Source organism: Rhynchophorus ferrugineus, unplaced genomic scaffold, assembly GCF_030347505.1.
Source record: "Rhynchophorus ferrugineus isolate W39M unplaced genomic scaffold, kcgeb_rfMv2 rfM9, whole genome shotgun sequence".
In the NCBI taxonomy this organism is placed as follows: Eukaryota; Metazoa; Arthropoda; class Insecta; order Coleoptera; family Curculionidae; genus Rhynchophorus; species Rhynchophorus ferrugineus.
In genome coordinates, this window is record NW_027472588.1 from 35,497,353 (window position 1) to 35,523,883 (window position 26,531).

Consider the following 26,531-nt stretch of genomic DNA (forward strand, 5'->3'; position numbering starts at 1 on the left):
AGTTCGACGCGGAAGACCCGAAGAAGGAGAGGCGGTGACGCATCCAGGCTTTTCCTTTCAAAACTTTTTCGGTTATCGCGAGTGTGGAGATCTCGAGGTGTAGTTTGATGGTTTTGTGAGCATTGAGACGAAGATTATAAGGTACCTAACCCATCATTTTAACTTTAAAAATAAATTATTAAAAATTAAGTAAAAATTTCTTTTTTTTTTTTAATTGAACCACAATCTAACAATTCACAAATTAGTTATAAAAATATAACTTATAATACAATAAATTTGCATATATAATTATATATTATATTAATGACATAATAGATTATTTAATTATAATAGATTTAACCTTATAATAAAATCTTGTCATAATAATTTTTTTACCGTTAGTTAAATGACTTATATTCTATAATTAATTATACTGGAAATTGGGAAACATAAGAGTTTATAAAAAAAATTTCAAATATTTTAAAGTCTCCTTTTATCAACTATGGGTTTATATGGACCGGACCTACAGTTTAACGTGGGCTCCGAACCACGGTCCACAGCATTAAAGCCTACCAACTGGCTAGTGACCAATTTTAGAAATCATCCCAGAAGACATCCAGTCTGGTTACTGGCGTGACTGGGATCATTTTCCTTGTCGGATTTTACACTCTTGCCTAGAACATTCACAAAACACAAACATAAATTTACTACCATGCCCCAGCAGGATTCGAATTCGCGGCTATAGCAACAGTAGGAGGACTGTCCCGTCGCCTTTACCACTGCGCCACCAAGCCAGCTTTATAAATTTTTGTTCGATATATTTTAAATAATATACTAGGAACTATATGAAAGCAAAAATAAATGAGCCCATATCATGTTATTTAGGGTTAATTGAGATTTGGAATGAGATTGATTGCTACGACTTTATTGCCCATAAAGAGCAATCATAAAGACTTTCCGTCGGCTATAATCCAGTCATTTTAGTGTTTATCTGAAACATTTCGAAACATTAATAAAGACATTTAAGTGATACTTTTAATGATGATTCCAACACCATATGAATTAAACATTTTAAATAACTATGCAATATTTTAAAATATAATAATTTTATAAAGAATATTTATGTATAAAAATACTATATTAATATGAATATATATTTTGTAGCTATAATATAAGGAAAAAGAGGAGGTTCAAACACTGACTATTATGAACTGCACTTAATATATGAAAATATATTTTTGTCTAATATTTAGTAGAATCATTGAAATACAAAAAATATTTTCACACTATTTCAAGTTGCCTAAGAAGGCTGTTGCCCACAAGACTGCGAATTTCTCACTCAAATACAATTATTTCTCAAAATCTGTGAGCCGATATTTCTAAATTGATTCTAAATACCACTGATCTGATAATTGAGAAGCGAGCTTTTTTTGGATTAAAATGTATTTAATAAGATAAAGTATTAGAATACTACGGTCCCAACAAGTTTTTTAAAGGACTTTTGTAAAGATCATATAGAATTTTATGTATTTTATCGAATTTTTAAATATTGGTTCTATAAATAATTTAGTTTGTTATCAAAAAATTTAGTTTCTTTGTGAAACAACGCAATTCTTATGTTTTATTATAATTTAGTTAATCAGTACTGATCATATTTTTTGTATTTTTGGTTTGGTGGCAGTAGTATATTGTCATCAAGCTTAGAAACCAAATTAATCTCTTGAAGAACCTTCCCTCCAAAAAAATAATAATCAAAAGAAACAGTGTCGATAAAACGATGATTTTGGTCATTCTATACTTTCGGTCTATTGCAGGGTTACCCATTTGTCTCCAGCATTCACTTTATTTCGTGCAATTCGAGTTACTCATCTAGATATATCTTCAGAATAATGAAAATTTCCAGAATAACATGACTCTTATTAAGCTAAAACGTCGAAAAAAAAATGATTAGGAATATGTATTAACAACATCACTACCATTTAAAGGTTATATTACTATATATTCTATCTTAGAATACGTCAATTTTAACTTGCTTTGTAGAACGATGAAAAAAATGCGATTTTCTTCTTTCTTTCTTTTTTTACATCCAAATTCTGATATAATAGACAATTTTCAAATTAGCTTAACTAAATAGAAAACTTTATTCATATGTTTTTATTAAACCTTAGCAATGGGAAACTCGTTTAATATAGATAAATATTTTAATTAAGCTCTGTATCAGTTTCAGTTTTATATTTCCTATTATTTCATTAATAAATATAAAACGCTCTCGCGAAATATTTCCATTAAACAAACGATATTGAATAAATTGATATGAACAATACAAATGTAATTGTATACGTTGTTTTAAATAAAATAAAGTCAAACTTGATTTATACGTTTACTGTTCGTTATTATAATTATATGTTAATTAATTATAATCCTGTAATGAACAATAGAATAAGTTTTCAGTAAAATAAACTTGGACAAACATTATTAAATTAACCTCAGAAGTATTTAAGGCACATTAAATGATCTAACATAAAACGTTTAAAACTAAAATAAGAAGATATAAAATAATCTTTTTGACATTTGTTTTAGATATAATTTATTATATCTATTGAACATTAAAAAAAAGTCAAAATTGAACCAAAATGATATTGTTTGTAGAGAGAAAAAGCGAATCTTTCGTAATTAAAAGAATATAATGGGAATATACGGAAATATTAAAAGAATCTCGTCAAAAATACATTGAAAATATGAGGTGTTCATTATTTTTTAAACAAAATCAATACTCATAATATTATAACGTATTTAAATAATTAAATAAACATCAACTGAATATTTTTCTCCTCTTACATAAGTTAGTTCTTCTTTTCTTTCCTTTCTTTCTTCCTTGGTCTCCTGACTACCATGTCTTTTGTGACTTTTAAGACGATTCTTTTAACAGCCATACTTCATAATTCCTAATATGACCATTATTAACAGAATGTACTTCCTTGAATAATAACGATAATAAAATACCTGTTTTCGAAACGACAGCTACGAAAAATGCGTTTTGAATCTCATTTAAACCATAGTATAAGTATCTAAGTCAAATGCCAAAAGAACACAATCGAAACTATGTTTTTAAATAGTACTTCTATCTACTTTCACATTTCTTAATATATTTTGAACAGGGTAACTTGCAATCTAGTTTTTAAATAAATTAATTCCCTACTAATAAACGTTATTCATATTTCTTAATTTTACTATTTAATTCAAAGTGTAGCTCTAATTATTATAATATTGCACCAGAATTTTTGTGCCTGCTTAAAAGCAGTTTTAACTTTGATATTTTCATGTTCCGACTAAGAACTTCAGAACCAAAAGCTTTTCAAAGAAAACAAGTAAAATTACATGTTTTTGTAAAAAAGGCCTTTTCAATTTTAATTAAAAACCTTTAAAAGCTTTCACTTATTTATACCTCTCGAGCTACAAGATGGATACATGACGATTTTTACATTATTTTGGTTTAATATTTGATAATGTAAACCAATATTCTTAATATTAAAAATATAACAACGTATTTCAAAATTTTTACTTTACCTTTATTAATTAACTACTCTAATCATCGAGTTCACAGATAATAGTAATATTATTTAAATTAAGTAGATAATTTTCCTAATTTATTTTTAGTCGTTGAAATTATTAATCTTCTTTGATTTTACTTTAGTATCTTCAATTAAATGAATACAAATTCTCAACCCACTATCCAGTCTTTTTTAAATTTAGGATTTAAACCACCAACCCTGATGGAACAAACTCAGGTAAATGTGGAGGTTTCAAAATGATATAGTTTCGAACGACAATAGCAGCGTTTTCAACGAAGAAAGAAAGAGCTCATAATTTACACGCAGTTTACTACAAATAATTATTTTTCTATTAGCAAGCAACTGATCTGTACTGAAATGATTACTGTGGAAACATACTTTCTATCTTGCATCAGGGTTATTCTTCATCTTGGGCATTAAAAAAAGATCATGCGAAATTATTTAACTAATTATTTTGTTTCTGCAATGCCAATACGATTTATAACCTGTGTGGCACAAACCTCTTTTTTTTACCTTTTTACCTTTTCGTTTAACTTCTTTTTTACTCGTTAACTTCAGATCGTAAATATCATAAGAGCAAGCTAAGAAAACTATTAACTTTTTTCTTAAACTATCATTAATTTGATATTTTAATGGCCTACTACCAAAATCTCTACTACTTATGATGATTGCTTAATTAAGTTTGCCATCTAGGCACCTTTAAATTATTTAATTACTATCCAACCCACTATATTGACGAAAGCTACTCGTCTGCACTATATTTACACTCTTACGTGAAATGAGTAAACGTTAAAATGCTTTCTATCTTAATGGATTTTCGATCGATTAAACTAGAGCAGATTGATGTAAACGTTAATATTATAATTATATTAAAAAACAAACTCCTATATAACATTTGAATAATTTACACGGTGTTTGGCACCTTAATGGATATTGATATAAATCATTCAGAACATGTCGCCTGGTTGATTGACCATTTAGAATGCATTTTTAATGTGGTTAGTTGACCTTTCAGAAAACGGCGCCCAAAACTTTGTCGGCGACTGTCAAAAATATTTCAATTTAATTGGAATAAAGGTTTTTTAACTACGGTTTCGTTTAGTGTAGTTCCCAAAATTAGTGTACAATTTGAATTAAATGAAAAACATATCTTTTAATTGTAACAGTTTTACTCAAATTTAAAATACACACTTCACAACTTTCTGACATGTTTCTTTGTCTTTCATCAAATAGCGGGTTATTTATGGTCACTTATATGAGAGAACCGGAATAAAGAACACTGTTTATCGAGCACCACATGCATCGCTACTTGACCAACATCATTTCCGCAGAAGCAATATCTAATGATGTTCCTTTCCTGGAATTTAAATCAAAAAATGATATGTTGTAAATGAATGTGTTATCTCTCAAATCACTCGCTATCTCGAAAAATAATCACTAATATGTTGATGTTGCATAATCCATTAAAAATTCAGCAGTTCTTATTCAAGGTGACTTATTGACACTATGGCATTACACAAATGTGTAATAATGTTCTAATTTTACTGCTGTTTTTTTTTTTTGAACTAACTTCAGAGCATAAATCCAAATGGAACTTACGTTTTCGGACACTTTATACATTTTATTTTTTATAAGACACAATTTAAGAAAAATAATTCCATATTATTTTTAGTGCACGCTAACAAGTTTTAATACATTAGATTATGTCTTATAAACATAATATAATCTCCAGCATACATATTCAAAACACATTTCACTTTTTTGTAAATGAAAAATGGCATTTCAAAATTTAGCCAATAGTCTATATTTAAATTATAAAAACATATAAATAGATGCACTAAATAATAATTATTAAAAAATAATTTGTACTATGAAAAAATAATGATTTTGAGTGACCATAAATTGAAATTGAATGAAATAGCAGACACACTAAATATATTAACGGAACGTGTACATCATATCATTCACGAATATTTGGGTATGTGAAAGCTCTGTGCAAAGTGGGTTCCGCGCGAGCTCACTTCTGACTAAAAATAACGACGAATTAATGATTCGGAGTACTGTTTGAAAATGATCAAGCGTAATAAATTCGAGTTTTGCGTCGATATGTAACAATGGATGAAACATGGCTCCATCATTATACTCCGAAGTCCAATCAACAGTCATCCGAGTGAACTGCACACGATGATTCCGCTCCAAAGCGTAGGAAAACGCAACAGTCGGCTGTCAAAGTTATGGCGTATATATTTTGGAATGCGCATGGAATAATTTTCATTGACTATTTTGAAAAATGAAGGGCCTTCAACAGCGACTATCACATAACGTTATTGGACCGTTTGAAGGACGAAATCGCCGATAAACTGTCGCATTTGAAGAAAAAGAAAGTGTTGCTTCATCAAGACAATGCACCGAATCACAGATCAGTGAAAACGATGGCAATCTTTTTCAAAAATCCTTCCATCTACCGTATGCTCCAGATCTAGCCCACAGCGACTATTTCCTGTTCTCAGATCTCAAAAAAATACTCGCTGGGAAGAAATTTTCGTCGAATGAAGAGGTGATCGCAGAAACTGTGTCCTATTTTGAGCAAAGGACAAATCGCACTACAAAAATGGTATCGAAAAGTTGAGGACCCTTGAAGGGAATTATGTTGAATAAAAAAAAATAAATTTCCAAAAAAATATAGGATTAAGAAATATTTGACAAGAAAAAAATATATTTGCATTTGGAACGACTCGATAACTAAAAAATCAAACTGGATTCGCATTGACGTGAATAATAGTTTTTCGGTCTATTTATAGTGCAAGTAACAAAATAAAATCAGACTACAATACTATATCCCCAGCATCATTCGAGTATCGAGCAGCAGCACCCACGCAGAGAAATCATTTCACGCATTTCTTTTTCTATTTTGATCTCTGGAATTGATACGCGCCTCGAATGGTCGATCTTAATTTATATCAACGACTCAACTTACTCACTTAGAAAATAGAAATCGTCCGAAATAATGGGCGTTGGAATGGCCCCACGGAACGATATGCCAATCAATTCAAATTGTAACCTGCAGTGATGTAGTTCAATTGATTTTCTAAATATATATCGACCTAGTAATCCAGGTTTAGATGGCGACGCTTATAGTAAACAACATATATTTTAAAGGGGTCGCATTTTAATGAATACGAATTCGTCCATCAAGTACGTAGGTTGTTCAGTCGAGGGATATATTTTTCAACTACCTCTATACGATTTCATTAAACGAATAGTCAATTTGTCTTCAATTAATGGTACAGCAAAGGTTTAGAGAAAGGCCATATTTTGAGAAGTTCTGATAAAGCCGTAATTTCATAACTTAGAATATTATCAATTTTTTATCCATTGTTCTAATAATTATTACCTATATATACAGCGAAAATTTTACCTCTCGAGGAAAACAGAAGCTACGAGAGGTTTAAAATTTGGAACGGTTAACGCTTATCGACATAAAGATTATTAAGGCCTAATATTTTTGAGTAATATGCGCTACCCACAAATATGTTCTAATAAAACGAAAAACGCCCAAATGAGCAACCAGGAATAGTCGTCAGATAGGTGACGCAAAACGTATAAACAAACTCTGCGGGTAGCCGTGTCGGCTAAGAGTTTAGCTCGCCGACAATATCGTTTTAGGATCGAATCCCGCTGAGGCTAGATGTTTTTTAAAAAAGTTTTTAAAATAAATAATAAAATTTAATACAAATTGAATACTAAATTATTCAAATATATTCTCTTTTAATATACAAACATGTGTTACATCATTTATTATTCCATACTTAAATATCATGTATACTTATATTTGATGCTCTGACCTATTACAGCACTGAAAATAATTACTTAATTCTTTAAGTCAATTCATAAGTTTATTAGGTTAATTGAAAAATCCCAGGAATACCATAATAAAACACATTTTTTGGGAAAATGTGATTGATTATAGCGACCCTCCAACTTTTCGATACCTTTTTTTGTAATAGGTTTTGACCTTTGCTTCCAAATAGGCCTCAGTTTCGGCGATCACCTCTTCATTTGACGAAAATTCCTTTCCAGTGAGCATTCTTTTGAGATCTGAGAACAAGAAATAGTCGTTCGAGGCCAGATCTGGAGAATGCAGTGGATGAGGTAGCAATTCGAAGCCCAATTCATGGATTTTTGCCATCATTTTCACTGACTTGTGACACGATGCATTGTCTTGGTGAAGCGGCACTTCCTTTTTCTTCAAATGCTGCGGTTTTGCGGCAATTTCGTCCTTCAAACGGTCCAATAACGCTATGCAATAGCTGTTGATGGTCCTTCCTTTTTCAAGGTAGTCAATGAAAGTTATTCCATGCGCATACCAAAATACAGACTCCATAACCTTGCCAGCCGACTGTTGCGTTTTCCCACAATTTGGAGCGGGTTCATAGTGTACAATCTACTCGGATGACTGTCGATTGGACTTCGGAGTGAAATGATGAAGCCATATTTCATCCATTGCCACATATCGATGCATAAACTGGGGTTTATTATGTTTATCATCTTCAAATAATGCTCCGAATCATAAACTCGTCATTGTTTTTGGTCAAAAGTGAGCTCGCGTGGCACTCACTTTGCACAGATCTTTCTCTGTTTTTATAATATCTGTTTAGCCGTGTTACCTCCAGTATATTTTCTGTTATGTATATTGCTGCTCTTTCTATACCAGTTACAGTTTTTGAAGGCAAATTTAGAAATACAATTCTGTATAGCTTTATTTAAATAGTGACCAATTAGTTTTATTATTATACAAAAAAGGGGCCTTAATTTTGATGATAATTCTTGAAAAATTTAACGAAAATTAATTTTTGACGAATGATATTGCTTCACATTTTCGGATTGCAAATCGTGGTGGACAACAAATCGCTAATAATTTTATTGGCTAGCGCACTTCTCGATTCTTATATTGGATGTTTATAGGTATTCTTTGTTAAATTTTTCACTTTTGTTCTAGAATGGTTATGGCTGTACCTCCATGTGCTTTATCATCTGGGGGTTTTGTATAATTAAATGTATATTCAGGAATTCGTATAAAGTATCTATCCAGATATTGTGTGTATATGTGTTTCGAAAAACATATTTACGTCAATGTTCATCAATACGTCCGAGTGTGTTGTTGGAAGCAATTGCCATTTCAGATGGTGATTTGAATTTTAGGTATTTAGCCATAGGGCAAGTTTACTGGCTACCGTGTTGAGATAACTAAGCATTTAACAAATTTGTTCCATTAGTTTACTCAAAGTTTATTCCAGTTCAGTGATTTTTCTGGCAACTTTAATAAGTGGTAGTGCTACGTGTTTTGTATTTGAATTCAATTCACTAATAGAGCATATGATGTATCTGGTTGAATTGGTCTCTTGGGTGAGCTGGATACTACCGTTCTTATTCATTAAATAATTATTAAAAATATATATTACTCTGATTAAACTTCAGTTCTAAATAAGTATGTTAACAGGTTTTAAAATGTATGCCCTAAGCTTAAAATATTACCACAATTATCAGTATGTTTGGAAAAGAAAAATCTATGTATATCATTCATTTGAGGTTATCTACCGCAGACCTTCTGCACTATGACTAAGTATTACTTACAAAAGTCATTTGTGCATCCCGATCCGTTTTAGTACTGCCAATTTTAATACAGGTTAATATATTTATGTTGATACATATAAAAATATAAAAATCATAAATGGCAAACTAGGTAACCATCCTTGATATGCATCAAGCTACTAATAAAGCTTAGTTCTAGAAATTAATATTAAAATAACCTCATTTCTCATTTCCCTCAAGATCATCTCGCATAGATCTTATTTTACAGATAATTAACATGAACCTTAAAAAAGCAAAACTGACTAAATTTTCATAGTTATCATGGTTACTAATAAGCAGCAAGAAGTAAATTATTCTGGTTTACAAACCTTGAAAGGGGATTCTGATATTCGTAAAGGTGTTTAACTTATTTATGCTAATATTATACACAAAAAATAACACACATATACCTACTCCATAATTATGAATAAAAAAATTATTTCAATATAAATATATAAAGTCAAAATAACTCCAATATTCTGGACCGCTGCAGAACTAAGAAAAAGTCCGTATACTTTTCTAAAATATCATAATTCATGCCATGAGGTTGTATTGCTACTTTTACATGAAATATTCGAAACAAATGATACAAATATTCAAATTTTTCACGTATATCCAATACAAACCTTCCCAAAATTTCAACGTATTTTAAATAAATATTCATCAATTTAAAAAATGAATTGTCAGGATAAAGTTCAAATTTTCGAATCCCCAATAATAAATGACTGATACGTGTAGTGTGTAAATAATAAAATAACGTAAAAAATATTATTTCCATACGTCAGCAACAATTTTTTAAAGGTAACACCATACATTTCCTATATATAGATTGAGGAAAATTATTCATGTTTCCTGTTAGACAACTTTAAAGTCTAATATCTCTAGTAGTATTTATTTTGGATTGTTGTCTTATGTTAATTCCAGATGTTTCGTTACAGCTAAATCATAAAACATTGAAAATTCGGCGAAATTACTTAAAATATCAATTTAGACCCACTTATATCATCGTAGGATATTGCTAAAACATTAAACATCAAGCATAAAATAATATTATTATATGAGTTATAATAAAAATCAGCTATAATTGATCAACATGAAAGATATTTCCACCATCACAATGTTATATACGCCATACACACATTTAGTAACTAGGCATCCCCCCTACAAACCAAAAATTTTCCAGTTCCACATAATTTTTTTTTTTTTGAAAACCCATATTGGTATTAAAACCATATTGGGAACCGAACACGTATTATTTAAAATATTATGACTACATTTCGCATATTTCAGGCATATGGTTTCAACTGTGTTAAATTTCATGATTTCATCTTTTCATGTTTGATTTAGATTTTTTATGAATACGCAAATTAACCCAATTATTGTTACCAAGTATTGTTACAATTCAGAAAATGGAACAATTTAAATCAGTGTTTTCATATACTTATCATATAGATATTTGCTACTATGTTTATTTGGTATATTCTATACAGAAAATATTATCATAATTTATTCAAGTATGATACTCATTTCTCTCTAATCATGGAAACTTATATACCGTCTTTAATTTCACGCCAATTTATTTTAAAGATATTGTATTTTTTAAATATATTTTAATATAATTTTTATTGTTTTAATAAATCTGGTATCGAAGCTGCTGCTGAATTTTATAAATTAATATTTGTGAAAAAAATGTCCGGAAAGGGATAAAGATTATTTTTATTTCTAATGTGCGTAAACGATTTCGTTTTATGTTAAAATTAGATTTAATAAATTTATATTGAATTTGAGACGTAGTAACTAATCATAGACTAATCATAACAAGACGTAACTCTCATTATTTACAATCAGAACCATATAATAAAAATGTTTTATATATTTTTCATATGTACGAGTAGTAGATAAAGAACAGTATTCAAAACAGTGCCTTGTAGTACACCTGCTTTTTCTCTCATTGTTGTTATTATCACTTATTATTATCATTTGCTTACTTCTAATTATTTATTACATATCCTAGTTACTTATCAAAGATTTGTATGAAAATAATATATTATATTCAAAGTATTGAAGTGTTAATTAATAAGTTAAATCTTAATTTATATACTTAATTATAATAATAATAGATTTAGTCAAACATTATGTGATAAACTAACAGCATATAAAGTAAAGTTATTCTAAATTTTATTCAGAAATAATAATAAAAATAATGTTACTGTTAAATAAGTTGCGAACAATTTAAATCAGTGTTTTCATATACTTATCATATAGATATTTGCTACAATGTTTATTTGGTATATTCTATAAAGAAAATATTATCATAATTTATTCAAGTATGATACTCATTTCTCTCTAATCATGGAAACTTATATATCGTGTTTAATTTCGCGCCAATTTATTTTAAAGATATTGTATTTTCTAAATATATTTTAATATAATTTTTATTGTTTTAATAAATCTGGTATCGAAGCTGCTGCTGAATTTTATAAATTAATATTTGCGAAGAAAATGTCCGGAAAGGGATAAAGATTATTTTAATTTCTAATGTGCGTAAACGATTTCGTGTTATGTTAAAATTGGATTCAATAAATTATATTGAATTTAAGACGTAGGATAGCACATTATAGAGTCTTTATATCAGATGCTTTTATTCCATTCGATCCTCCTTAAATGTAAATGATAAATCCAAATATGTTTTCAGTTAAGACCCATCAGCTTATAAAATGGTTATGCATGACTAATATAAAATTCCCAAGCCATAATCCAACCCACGGTGATAAGTTGGAGGGGATTTTATTGTATGGTAAACGATGAATAAAATTTATCCCTGTACAGACAATTACCGCGCAGTATCTTGCCTCGCTTATCCTGATTTGACTTTATTATTTTGTTTTTTATTATTTCTCGAGAAATTATTTTCATGCATAAGCAACAACAGAATTGAGGTCCCTCGACAATAACATACCGCTAATTGTTTCCCTTTTATTAACATAAATGAATTTCATATCGTGCTATTAAAATTTCCATTTATTATACTCTTATAGGAAGAATTCCTTAATGTTGTAACGAAATTGTTTGATATTTTAAGCAATATTGTAATGTAATCTAATTTATTTCCTTTGTACTCCACATTCCTATTTATAAATTGTCTTTAAATTTTGGTATTTTTGTATTTAGGGGAGATTTTGGATTTGTGTATATTTTTTGGTATATTAGTTCCCTACTGAAGTTAATTTAATAAAAATCAGTTAAATACCACAAAGCGGTCTTTACGCGATGATATTCGATAGTAGCTATAAAATCGAATATATCTACTGACAAAGTAACTTTGAAAATAAAAATTCAAGATAACGATTTTCGAAATATTTTGATTTTTTAGTTGATATTCTCTTACAATACACTTAATGTGACTTGATGGGCTTTATCTTGATCTTGTAATCTTGCTACGAACCTAAACATCGGCTATAAAACAGCTTTTATCCATTTACGTGTACATAAGACTGGAAAAGAAGCTCGATACTTGGGTTCCAAATCACTCAATAGCAGACAATTTGATGGAACACAAAGAAAATCCAGCCATTTTTTGAAACTAATGATTAGGTATGATAATTGCTTCGTGGTAACTCGTGATCCTGAGCATTGACCAAACAATTAATTCAATAATCTACTATTAAAAAAAGGCAACATAAGCAAGGACTTAAAAAAACATATCCATTGACTATCTTTCGTGCGTCATGACAACGTCGAGATACAAAGGTTGAGAGAGGCTGATAAGAAATGCTTGATATATCTACTATATAACGATATTATGATATAAAAGTGGTTTTGAAAGAGGCTTTTGTTCATAGATTCCATAATTTTTATAATAGCAGAACTATAGCTCTATCAAAAAAGTGACAAAATGTTATACATTAGAATTTATCAAAAATTAGAGCTAGAAATTTATATGAAAAGAATCGCTTTCAAAAATATATGTATTACTGGATATAAAATAATGATTTGATTCAAATGTCAGTATATATAATATTAAGCTTGCGCAATTTTGCTACGTCTGTTTGATTCACGGTATATGATAATATTGACCTGCAAAGACTATTGATGCAAGATAATATATACGCTAGTATTTACATAATTTATAGCACTAACTAATAGTCCTATATGTCTAATAAGTCTAGGCATTCCTTGCCGATTAAAATGTGTACATAATCAGCAAAAATATAGAATTGTTGTTAAATTATATTTTATTCCCCAAAGAAAATATTAAAAAGTAAAGAGTAAAGAAGCTCATTCTTCTGGATGCAATTCGGTGTTCTTTCCTTCTTATATTTAGTCTTAGATAGACTTATCTTATGTAGACTTTATCGCAGTCGTAGAGGCTAGTTTTCTAGACCACTTGGCTTCCAATACTAATTTTGTATTTTAGATGGCAGGAATTTATTTATTTTTGTCTCTGTTTTAAAGTTTCACCTAATCCTTGACTTTGACGCTATAGTTTGTGTATTTATTTATTTATTTACTGAATGAATAAAGCAAGAACCGAATGACTTTTAAATAACTGACTTTTTTGTATTGAACTGAACCTATCTGATATGCTTTTACCTACATAATGATGTTATTTATCTCAAAATATTTGACGAAGGCACCATTTATTTCGGACCTATGATTTAGAGTGATATTTAATATTTCTAGACTATTTTTTGTGAAGATATATAAAATCATACCTATAAGACATAAATAATTGTTGGAAGACTACCTTAAACGCGTATAGTAGAGTCTACAGTTCTCTGTAGAGAAGACTTATATAAGTAAATTTTATACAAATTTATATACGTTAATTTATTTGTGTTATATTAAAACATTTTCTGCTTTAACTGTACATATCTACTACCAATATACTTTACCAATAAATTTCTTTCATAAAAAAAAATAAAATAGAGAACATTAAGTTTGCTATAAAAATACCCTTGAAAATGTAATGTCGTTTAATTTAGTGCCGTTTACCAAATATGTTCTATGTACTCTAGCAAAGCAAATCGATAACCAGTAATCAGGTATCGATTATATTCAATGAAAATTTTATGTGGCTATTTTTGACTGATATTTTGTTACAGGCAATGGGATTTTCCACTATGGTCACATATCTTATCGGAATTATTTTATTCTTGGGAAGTCTGATATGCGCATTTGAACAGGACGATTTAGATTTCGCGCCCGAAGGTACCAATCGGATTCCTGATGACATTGATCATATAGGAGGTAAGTGCATCAATTATTTACTATATTTAAATAGTTAAAAGAGCCAAACTTTTCAGTAAGTTCGAGCAGACAACAACACCATTTTAATATCTTACTTTCCACAAGAACATAACTAAGATTTCTTATTTGTTTACAAGTAGTGTTTCAGGCTAAAGTTGAACTATCAAGTCAAATTTTATTTTTTAAAAATATGCGAACACGAACTCTCTTAACGTCTAGCTGATTTACCATGTTTACGCTCGTCTCATACCACAAACTTATCGAACACCGTACCAAACAAAATTTAATATCTAATATAATTTTATCGGTAACAACTAATTTCATTTATTTATAGAAATTTACTCCAAAGAAAGAACAGAAGAGGATTTGAGACGAAAGAGCGATGTTCTAGCGAAACTACTCCTACTACCATGGCCTCAAGACGCCAGTCCATTGCTGTATGTTGAAGAACCTCAATCCTTAGACAATCTCAGACGAGAAATCTTCGATTCGGCTGATCCAAGCGAGCCCGAAAACAACGAACAAGAGCTGAGACCAATGTCGTCTAAACGATCGAAATATTACAGAAAGTATCCATGGAAAAGGCAAAACAACCGGTTAGTTCTCTTGTTTTATCTATTCGGAAGTTAAGGGAACATGTATATACTGAAAAGTCTCTGGTCTAACTTCAAATAACGTTATTGTTTTCTTTGCGAACATTAATTTGTTTATTCGTTCTCAAAATCTAAAAATACGAAAGCAAGAAAGTTATGTACCCCGCTTACCAACATTGAAGAATTTACAAAATGATTTCCCTTCCTGCCATTAAAATGCTACATTATCTATATTTAGTAGGTTAAGGTACATAGGAAGAACATCCGAATTTTTATGTTTGGGTACAAGACAAACTTTACCCCGGTAGCATACATGTCTGTCATCTATATTATCTTTATGAAGTTTAAACCCATTTTGATCAAAATCAAACATAACATGAGGTCAACACTCATCTCTAATCTTGTGATTTAATTTGTAGCTGTTGAGCTACTCAAGAAAATATAGAGTCGCTGAAATATAACATAAAATTCTTGGTTGTGTTCCATAAAAAAAAAGAAAAAGCAAAACATTTTCATCTTTCTTCAAATTTTCCATTGTTTCTCCAGTTTTTGATCCATTCTATATTTGGAGTAAACCTAGAAAATGAGTTGAATTGTTGAAGCCGTTAATAGTGTTCATGTCGAATACCGTTATTATTAAATTAATTTTAATGATATCAATATTAGCTCAGATATTATATTGAAGTATCAATAGCAGACAATTTGATGGAACATAAAGAAAATCCAGTCATTATTTGAATCTAATGATTATGTATCATAATATTGTGCTTCGTGGTAAGTCGTGATCCTGAGCATATATATATATATATATATATATATATATATATATAAGTAATCTAAAACATGCTTTGAAATAATTATATATGTATTTGTATACTATATACTATGGATCTTATATCTACGATGAGATTTCAGAAATCGTCTCATTTTCGTTACATAATGACAATCTCCAAAAAATCCCTAATGAATATGAGATTCCGCAGATTGAGGCATTCCCACCAGTTGGCAACGCTGTTCATTACATAAGTAAGGCAGACGACAAGCAAAATAGAAACGTATTTGTTTCAAATACAACTATTGAATGTAAACCACAGAATAGACAGACTTAAAATACAATCTCCTACGTATAAAGTGTAGCCAAGATCTTGTTATATTCTTTTAAAATCTCCTTTTTAGCAACGAGGGTCTATCTGGACTGGACCTACAGTTTAACGTGGGCTCCGAACCACGATCCTCGGCCTTAAGTCTGCCGACTGGCGAGTAACCAACTTAGAAATCATCCCAGAAGACATCCAGTCTTACCCAGCCTGGTTACTGGCTTGACTGGGATCACTTTACTTATCGGATTTTGCACTCTTGTCTAAGGACAATCACAAATATAAATTTACGACCATGGTCCAGCAGGATTCGAACCCGCAACTATCGCAACAGTAGGAGGAACGTCCTGTCGCCTTTACAACTGTTCCAACCAAACCGACAATATCAAAGTTTTGTTCGTCTAAAACACCTGAGGGCTTATCAAGCAGATTTATTTACTACAGGGGGAAAATAAAAATTACAATTAATATATTTATATATTTAAAAAAAAGAATTTTAATAAAATATTCTATTTAGATACTAGTTAACATTAATATAAAAAAATTTCAAAATACATCAAAAAACAATATCAAATATCAACTGATGGTTTGTTTTTGTAAATTGTTTCTCCAATAAAGAAAATATTCTAGAAATAGCATAACATTTAGATAATATAATATAATAGCAGAATCATAAAAATATGTATAACATTTCTTGCTTACAACATTACTACATATAAAGTTAATATAATTAATATTCAGAATTTTGCAGACGTTTGACAACCGGAAGATTTTTGCAGGTTGATTCTATTACATGTTTAAACTTATCAGACAGCATTGTGTCCCTTTTTAACTAGAATTAATTGAAAACATCTTGATGACTTGAGTTCACTGTTATTTTGAATAGGCTATATATTACTATGCTTTACTATGAAATCATCTAAATAGGACAATTCCGACCGGCGACTTTTCAGTCGATACTTTAATTATCTAGCAAATAATTTATTATGCGGCAAACATAACTTGCTGAAATTGAATACAAGCGAAGAACATTAAATGGCTCGGTGTCGGTCATACTTCTCCCTTTTCCCGGCGTAATTTTTTGCTAATTAGTCCAACGGAGAAAGGAGAAATGCAGACAACGTCTCCAATTAGGAAAGTTAAAGTTAATCTTCTTCGGGACGCGCCCTCCATTTTTTGTTCTTGTTTATATTGCGGTGTCATTAATTTTAAAATGACTGAAAAAGCTACTTTCAACGGAACAATTTTCCGATAGATAGAACCGATTCTTTTCACTAAACAGCGTTTTCTCTATTGGAGTTTATGGAATTAGACTGCTTTTTATTTAATTTAAATTGACATTCATTTGAACATCTTAGTCTGAATAAATGAGTTCATTAAATGTGATTATCATTAGAAGGAATAAAATTGGGATGTATCTAATATTCTAGCCTTGCTCATCTTATTATATATGAATTAATGAGCTTGGAAATCATTTGTATCAGTCTATTCAATATATTTTTTTTGTTATTACAGAATGTCATGTAGACGATCTCTTCAGTAAGTGATTTCCTTTACAATTATAACGAGATATGAATTTTAGTTGTAGATAATCGTTGATATATATTATATGTATTTGAATATTATGTTACCGACTAACTTACAATTTGTCTCTACAGAAACTTAAAACTAAATACTTACCTAAGAATACCCATTAGTCACTACTTAGTCTATTTTAAAATAGAAGCACTGCTCCGCGTTTTTACCATTTAGTACTCTTTACTACACAATATCACAAAATTTGGTAAGCAACACCTTACTAGTTCAGTGTTGTCCAAGAGTTGCAGCACTTGAAAATGAAAAATGAAAATCTCTTAATTTTCTGTATGACAGTTGGAATCTGAAGGCCTCGTTTTTACTAGACGAACAATTACTGTTCGTGTAGTATCTGGGAGAATCCACAATACTTCTCTAGATTTTATTCTGAAATACTTATATTGCGTTTATATTACTTGTCGTACAACATCCCCATAACTGAATTCTATAGATCCAGCTAGTTTCTATTACTTGCTTGTACTGCAGCAACTTATTATGTAAAGATAATTTAGATTTTCTTTCATCCTACAAACTTACCAATACATGTTTTTTTGAAATTTAACTAGAGTTTTTTTTTTCTTTCGATAAGCTCCTAAATTATATATACATTGATTTACACTGATTTATATTTATTCTCCATGCCTCATTGCCATTTATTCCGTTTACTAGTTGGTAGTTTGTAATAACAAATATAGTACTGCCACCAGTATATGAAGCCATAGTAATATTTTATATTTTTGTCATATGTACGAGTAGCAGAGAAAGAACGGTATTCAAAACACTGCCTTACAGCACACCTGCTTTTATTCCGTTCATTGTTGAGTAAGCTTCTTGTTTAACTCTAAAAATCCTGGCTGAGATGTAGAAGTTTAAGCGTTCAGTAATATTTTATGGAATCTATAGATGAGTCCTTTATGCCAGACTTTATCGAAGACTTGCGCTACGTCCATGATTAAATTTGAGCAAACATTTTCCTTTTCGCAAATTTTTTCAAAACTGACTTGCTGAAACAAATATATTGCAGAAATTTCCAGTTGTACAAACTTTAATAAGTCCGGGAAAGAGGAATTTCGGTTTTCCCTATAGATAGTTTTAAAGTTGCATCTATTAATCTATAAAATACTCTGGATGTAAAGGAGACAAAATTTCAATACGGGGGTTCCAGAAGGTTTTGTCAAATATTGCTATTTAACCTCCGAAAAATTGAGAATGAAGCGCATTGTCATCCAAAATTGATTGGTGTTTATTGTGATCGGTAGTTTCAAGTCAACGCTAGTACTAGATTAAGTTTGTTCATTTTCATTCCAGTAACGGTATCCGGCGATGAAATGTGGGATGACAATATAAAAGGCTCGCAAATAATTGCAAAGCTCAACCATCATCAGTACCAGTATGAAAAGTGGGGAAAGACATTGTTCATTATAAAATGCTAGAACCTGACCAAACAGTTAATTAAGCACTTCGCTGCCATCAATTAAATCTGCTGAAGTAGGAAATGGGTCACTTCTTCCATCACGACAATTCTAAACAACACGCTACCTAAGATCTACAATGTTAGAAATATGGTATTGTTATAAAACTGTCTTGATTGATTATAATTAAAAATGTATATAAATACATTCGAGTCGATTCGTCACTAAACCAATATTACAATTAATGGATTTACAATGTGCATTAACTCTCATTATTTACAATCAGAACTATATAACAAAAATGCTTTATATTTTTGTCATATGTACGAGTAGTAGATAAAGAACATAATTCAAAACACTGCCTCGTAGCACACCTGCTTTTATTTCTTTCATTGCTGTTATTAACACTTATTATTATCATTTTCTTACTTCTATTTATTTATTACATATCATATTGACTTATCAAAGATTTGTATGAAAATAATATATTATATTCAAACTATTGAAGTGTTAATTAATAAGTTAAATCTTAATTTATATACTTAATTATAATAGTAATAGATTTAGTCAAGCATTATGTGATAAACTAGCAGCATATAAAGTAAAGTTATTCTAAATTTTATTCAGAAATAATAATAAAAATAATGTTACTGTTAAATAAGTTGCGAAAAGTACAATTCGCTCTCAATGAATCAGCAGTAATCTTCTTGAAAAATACTCCCGATTTATTCGGCTTTTTTACTCTCTCTCCATAGCGTCATAATCCGAGATAAAATTACTTGATATATTTAATTCCATAAATCTAGATATACATTATATGAGAGTATCACAAGAATATCACACTTTAACAATGATATTTTTATGGTATCCATTTAGCATCTTTTTATAAAAAAATTTTTGGTAATTAAAAAGATTATATTAATAAAGAAAGAAAGATATATATACATATATATATATATATATATATATATATATATATATATATATATATAAGATCCTTATAAGAAAAATCCCTACCATTCTTCTTCACTACATAGTTTAATGCGTGGTTTAATTTGATTTTTAGCAATTCACAGTAAATCACAACCTCCTGATGCCTCAAAATAGATGCTGACAAAGCTTCCTTGACGCAACTTTCTACATTTCAAATTGTGATAGATTATCGATATAGTAGAACCCTTATCATCGATGATAATCCAATCTAAAAATATATTATTTTTCTTATCTTGAAAGCAATAATAAAAACCAAAAGAAAATGATCTAACAATTCAATGGCGCTACTAGAATTAAATCCATATGTATTTTAGTTAGCCGAAACCCTCAAGAGATGCGTTTATAAATTTAATAGCCGTCAGATCATTGGTTTATGAATTACAGCATTTTGAGTGAAACAACTTTTGTTATTATAAAAAAAGGATAAAAAGTATTTCACGTGTTATTGCTTTTTGAAGAGAAAAAATACAGCTGAAGCAAAAAATTGGCTTGATGCCGAGTTTCCGGACACTGCACCATGAAAGTCAACCATCAAGGATTGGTATGCTAAGTTTAAACGCGGTGAAATGATCACCGAAGCCGGTGAATGGAGTGGACGTCCAGAAGAGGTTGTTACTGACGAAAACAATAAAAATAACCACAAAATGATTCTGAATGACCGTAAATTGAAATTGAATGAAATAACAGAATCTCTAACGATATCAACTGAACGTGTACATCATATCATTCACGAATATTTGGGTACGAGAAAACTCTGTGCAAAGTGGGTGCCGCGAGAGCTCACTTTTGTCCAAAAACAACAACTGATAGATAGTTGATGATTCGGAGCAGTGTTTGAAGATGATCAAGCGTAATAAACTATATTTACTAACCCTAAACTGTCAGCTGTGGAACTTTTTTTAGAGAGTTCCAGTATATTTCCTTTAACTAAGTTCCTTCCAGGTATTTTTTTTTCGATAGTTCTTTTTGTGCAAAAACTGAAAAAAAGAGAGGGGTGAACCTTATGAGATCGTACACCTTGCAATTCAAACTTTGGAAACAAAAAACTATACCCCAGAAATAAACATTTTTTGGATCCTAACTACAGGCCCTTTTTTATAGTCTATGTGTCCACACGCGAACATATCGATATCGATGTTCAATTGAGCGTTAAATTATGGTTTTCGGTCTGAATATACGATTAACATGACCTTTTCCGTATCTTTTTTCATAGTCCTTTTGATGGTCTGTAATACAAAACGTATAAAACTGTGTTCATAAAAACTGGGGAAAGGAATAAAGATTATTTATTCAGAATAAAGAAACCAAATGTTTAAACAACAGATAATGTATGATATTATATAGTATAAACTATTAATGAGGTTGATCAAAGTGTTATCAAAATAAAACAATAATTGATCTAGGTACCGTCATTTTCAATCAAATACGAGGTAGTTTAATAAGTTTGGTCATTAGATTTAAAATACATATTATTAAGAAATATGCAATAACTATAAACTTCAACAAAATGCAATAATTTTAATTATATTCTATTTGTGGATTAAATCTTTTATGAAAGAATCCGAGAGGTTGACAAAATATGCCTTGAAATAGACTGCACCTATTCGTATGATGCAAATCATTTTTCATCCATGAAATAACTATGATGTGATATATATTTTAGCTATTTTGTATTTTCCACAACTGCTAGAAGCTTTTTTGGGGGTTTCAAAACAGCACGAGACGTAACAGGAAACTAAATCTAGCAAATATGGTAAATGTTGCAACAATACCTTCATAATTCCACTAATTTTTGATACAATATTTTGAGATATGTAATAAATATCGAGAAAATATAAGGATATTCCATAAATTATGATGTTTTTTAAGAATTGTTATTTACTTCTGTTCCAAAAACTTACAACAATAATCTTAGTTTTCTGTTTAGGGCTAATCCATGAAGACAATTGTTTTTGAATCATAAAAATGAGTAACTTAAGTTATATTCGAATATGTTTTTGATACATTGCTAGTACACGGATCTACTAGAGTTTTATTCAAACTGTTCTTCCTGCTAGTTGTCCATCAATGTTAACAATATGCTTTGCTAACTGACTCTTATGTAAAACATGGAAACTTTGAATATTTCTCTTATTATCCAACCCACACAATACCCAATAATGAGCTGTATAGTTAATCTTCAGTAAAATTATATTAAGATCTTCGTAGATTTCCTTCGTACAGACTGAATAAATGGCAGGCAATAACGCATAAGTAAATCTATTATAATATTAAACAATTTTTTTTCATCTTAAAATATTTTATAATGGAAAAAATTGAGAGAGAGATGAGTTTTTTTTAAGCTTTGTTTAACAAATAAATCAATTTCTTATTTAAAAAGTGTTGGATAAGTGTGCAAATCTGTTAATGTGAATACTTATTAAATTAATAACTTGTATTAAAATATATTTTAGGTGGAAGAATTTTTCTTTATGTTAAGATAAAGTGTATTATAATTATTAGTAAAACCATGATCTATTGCTAGCTACCTCTTGTTCGCGTCTCTAGAGTTCTCTAGATTCAATCTGAGGATCCATTCATCTTTTGCAATACTTTTTCTATTGAGCTTGTGCCAGGACAGCTATCATTAATGGGAACAAAGTATAATTAGCTCTAGCACCTGGAAATTACGACAGATAATATAGAATTATTTTAAAATTGTAAGCCAGATGTTGAAAGGTTTGAAACAATTTACAATAGAGTAGAAAAGACTGTTGGAGGAAAAAATGAGGAAGATATTGTATTGCCTAGGCCATATTTTATATAAAATAATTTATTTCATTCAATTATTGACCTACTGACCGTATATGTTTGTCGCGCCATTCTTTATAAAAGTATTAAATGCAATATTTATTTGCTGTAAAACTTTCCGAAATAACTTAATTTAACTTCCTTTTAGTTTCGGGGGCAGAACAGTCTCAAGGCAATCCAACATTTTGTGTAGATAAATCGATTTTGAAAAGCATTCTTATATTAAATTATGATCTAATTATTAGTTGTCTACCATTCATGTGTAATTATATTTCTAATTGGTGAATTTTGTGTAATCGAAATAAACATGCTGACGAACAATGAATGAATAGTTATCTTATTCTTAATAAATATAAGATTCACTATTAATAATTCTTAATTATGTTTTATGAAGCTTAATTAAAAGTACTCACAAATGATGTCAATACTACTGATAATTAGATTTGGGGTATACATCTAAGTTTTTATATAAATATGTGATAATTTAAATGTAATAAAAGTACTAAAAAAATAATAAATATATTTCTGTTTATATGTTGTTATATATAAATACATCTACTCTGTTACATAAACTATAGTCTATTTTGTATATACGTCATCTAAATTTGTGAGGTCAAAACGTAGCAATTTTGCCGTATCAACTCTAATTTTTGGTTCGGTTTAGCTTTGACATATAAAAAATCTGAATAAAATAGTTGAACAGAATTGTTACCAAATTTAATTTATTTTAACTAATATCTAAAATCTACAATTAATTATACAGCAACAATAATTTATAGGTTAGAGTTATAACCTCTTATCACTATTGCTTTCAAGAATTTTGCATAAATCTGCCAACCGGATGACTTTCGGCTCATTCGTTTACACGTTGGAACTAATCAGACAGCATCGTCTGATTCTATAACAAATTTACAAATTACGACAGGCAATACATGATATGTTATGATATTTGCACCAAATGAAGTCATTTGGAATGCACTGTAGTAATGCAGAATATTCTGCAAGAAATGCTTCGATAGATTATGTTATTGTCCAGAAAATTGCCCACTCTCTCAGGTTTCAGTCAGAAAGATTATCATCTTCTGAAACCTCAAAGCACTGAAATAATGGCATATTTAATCATCAGATTTGTCACCACCATAATCGACTGCTGGGTGATATTCGAGTTCTGATTTCGAAATCCAAACTGAAAATCTGGTATTTCTATAAATAGCAGATTTTCATATTAGCATAAAAATACGTTTTAACAGCAGTTTCTCAAATAATTTTGATATTTTGGTAATATAATTATAATCACTTTTGATTATTATAATAACAATTTATGTTATACTTTATATTTATAATATTATATGTATAGTACTTTTTTATACAAACCTTTTTGTCAGGAATAACGAACACAACAGAAAAAAATCCAATTTGGTGTAATGATTCTGAAGTTATACGAGTTGTACATTTCGGAGATTTATACTTATTTATATAGATCATTTCTAAATTAAATTATATTATTTGTTTTTTTTTTGCAGATATGAACCTGCTTACATGTGCATCCCGAAGAAGGACGACGTTTACCGATTACTGGTGGCCCTCCATACCGAACGCAACGGTAAAAGAGGACAACTTGTGGATTTCTGCAACCGAAAAAGACCAGCATCGTTAGTATTCACCAATATACGATTTGTCGGTTGAACTCCAGAGCTTCTCCGTGTTCTATCGACCCCCACGCCCCCCCTTCCTAATTATCGACGTGACTGATGATACTAATACAGTATTTATAACTATCTAATAGATATAATTTAGATTACGTTTGAAATGAAAAACACCCCAGTTATTGTTTAGTCAAGTATACATCGATAGTAGAATTCTTGTATATTTTTTAAATAAAATCTAAAAATATATAATAGCATATAAATTATGATCGAATTGTATTTTAATTAATCGTGTTTAAAATTAAGGGACATCGTTTACTATTTCTAGCTAGTAAATTTCTTATGTCTTAGTCTATCGAAACTGACTGTTAATTTATCCATCAGACTGGAACTTTTAATAACAAAATATAGATTTCTCTTTTTCAAAACCCCCATACGTGTTTTATTTGCTGTTTGTCTCTGTCTAAACGTAATAATCGCTGATTAACTATTCTCTATATTAAACATGAATATATAACTATATATCCTTGTCTTGGCGTACTTATATTGTTGTGAAAATTTAACTATTATAGATCTAGGCCTAATAATAATAAATTTTGATGCATCAATGGAGAGTTTCATTTGTTTAAATGTTTTGATTAGTTGATAATCTAATAATAAAGCTTACACGTACACTAACAGTTTTATTTATTATATGCCTGAATCCTTATACCCATCCTAAAACAAATTGTTCAGTAAGTCTTATACTAGTTAGATAAACAGATATATCAGTTAGAGTAAAACCTTAGATACATCTTACAGTACGTAAAAACCTTAGATACAAAATTTATGAAAAGTGCTTTAAAAAAGATAAATGTTTGTAAAGTTTCATTATTTTAAATGAGACTTCTGTTATCATGGTCCTAATAATAAATATTAAAAGTCCAATCAAAGGAGAAATGTCTATACTCAGGCATCGACCTAGACAGAGCTTTTTGAGGATGCACAACTTATTGTGCTTATTTTACTACCTCAGAATTAAATAATATACTCAGATTCTTACAGCTACCTTTTCCATCAAGTGTCTTCTCTCCTAGCTCCATCAAAAAGCACCATCAGCTTATTCACCTTGAAAAAAATCGATTCTCATACGTTTTACCAAAAATTTCGCAATATTAGTTGAAAACGTGTGATACTTATAATAGATAATAGATAGAAATAAATGTAATGATCTATAAATGAAACACCGATGTTGCTGATAACTCTGTAGAGTTACTTGAAGTGGTTACAGTAGAAAGTAGTAGAAAATAAAAAAACTTATTCTACATATACAATAACATCTTAATAACTATCATGAAAGGTACATACAAAGTTTACATCAGGATATAAAAGAAACCACAAATTAACAGATATATCATAATTAAAAAAAATACATTGATTAAGCCACTATTCGAGTCGTCCAAAACATCGGTCGCAATACTTTCCAGATTTAGTGTTTAAATATAAGGGTTAATTTGCTAACCTGATACAATTTTAGTCGAATATTTATTTAAGAAACAATTATACCCTAGAACAAAGCTGTATAGTAATACTTCTTTTTGGTTCAACACATACTTGTAATAAGGAAACCTGCTAAATATCCCATGGTTTCGCAACAATTCACGATAGGATTTGTTGGAATAAAAAACTTTCAACAAAACACTTTTAAACTAACTTTTTAACTAACTTTTAACTTTTAACTAAACTAACTTTTAAAAATAATTATACTTTCTAATATATTTTTTAATTGAGCTTACAACATATTTTATCACTGCCAATCTGTATAGTCCAGAAAGTGGGCATATACAATGATGATTCCTCCAAGTGTATTAACAGTTGATTTTCAAACCATCTCAAAAACCTTTCTCCATGGTAAACGCCCTTGGGCCTGGAGGAAGACACTAACTCTGCTTCAGGAATAAAACAATTTCTGTTTTCAGTAAAAATAATGATATATCTGAAATGAATTATAAAA

At 29.6% G+C, this 26,531-nt stretch overlaps 1 protein-coding gene across 1 annotated transcript; it reads left to right on the top strand.

The window, feature by feature from the left end:
* Positions 1-25,146, top strand: LOC143203260 (uncharacterized). The gene is made up of 4 exons (XM_076415429.1): positions 1-141; positions 14,288-14,432; positions 14,767-15,028; positions 24,416-25,146. The coding sequence occupies exons 2-4, from the start codon at positions 14,291-14,293 to the stop codon at positions 24,576-24,578; spliced, it is 567 nt and encodes a 188-aa protein (XP_076271544.1). The 5' UTR covers positions 1-141; positions 14,288-14,290; the 3' UTR covers positions 24,579-25,146.
* The last annotated feature ends 1,385 nt before the right edge of the window (positions 25,147-26,531 follow it).

Coding starts and splice junctions, on each gene's coding strand:
- LOC143203260 (XM_076415429.1), top strand. CDS start 14,291: ATGGGATTTTCCACTATGGTCACATATCTTATCGGAATTATTTTATTC. Junction 14,433..14,766: donor TGACATTGATCATATAGGAG/GTAAGTGCATCA, acceptor ATTTATTTATAG/AAATTTACTCCAAAGAAAGA. Junction 15,029..24,415: donor TGGAAAAGGCAAAACAACCG/GTTAGTTCTCTT, acceptor TTTTTTTTGCAG/ATATGAACCTGCTTACATGT.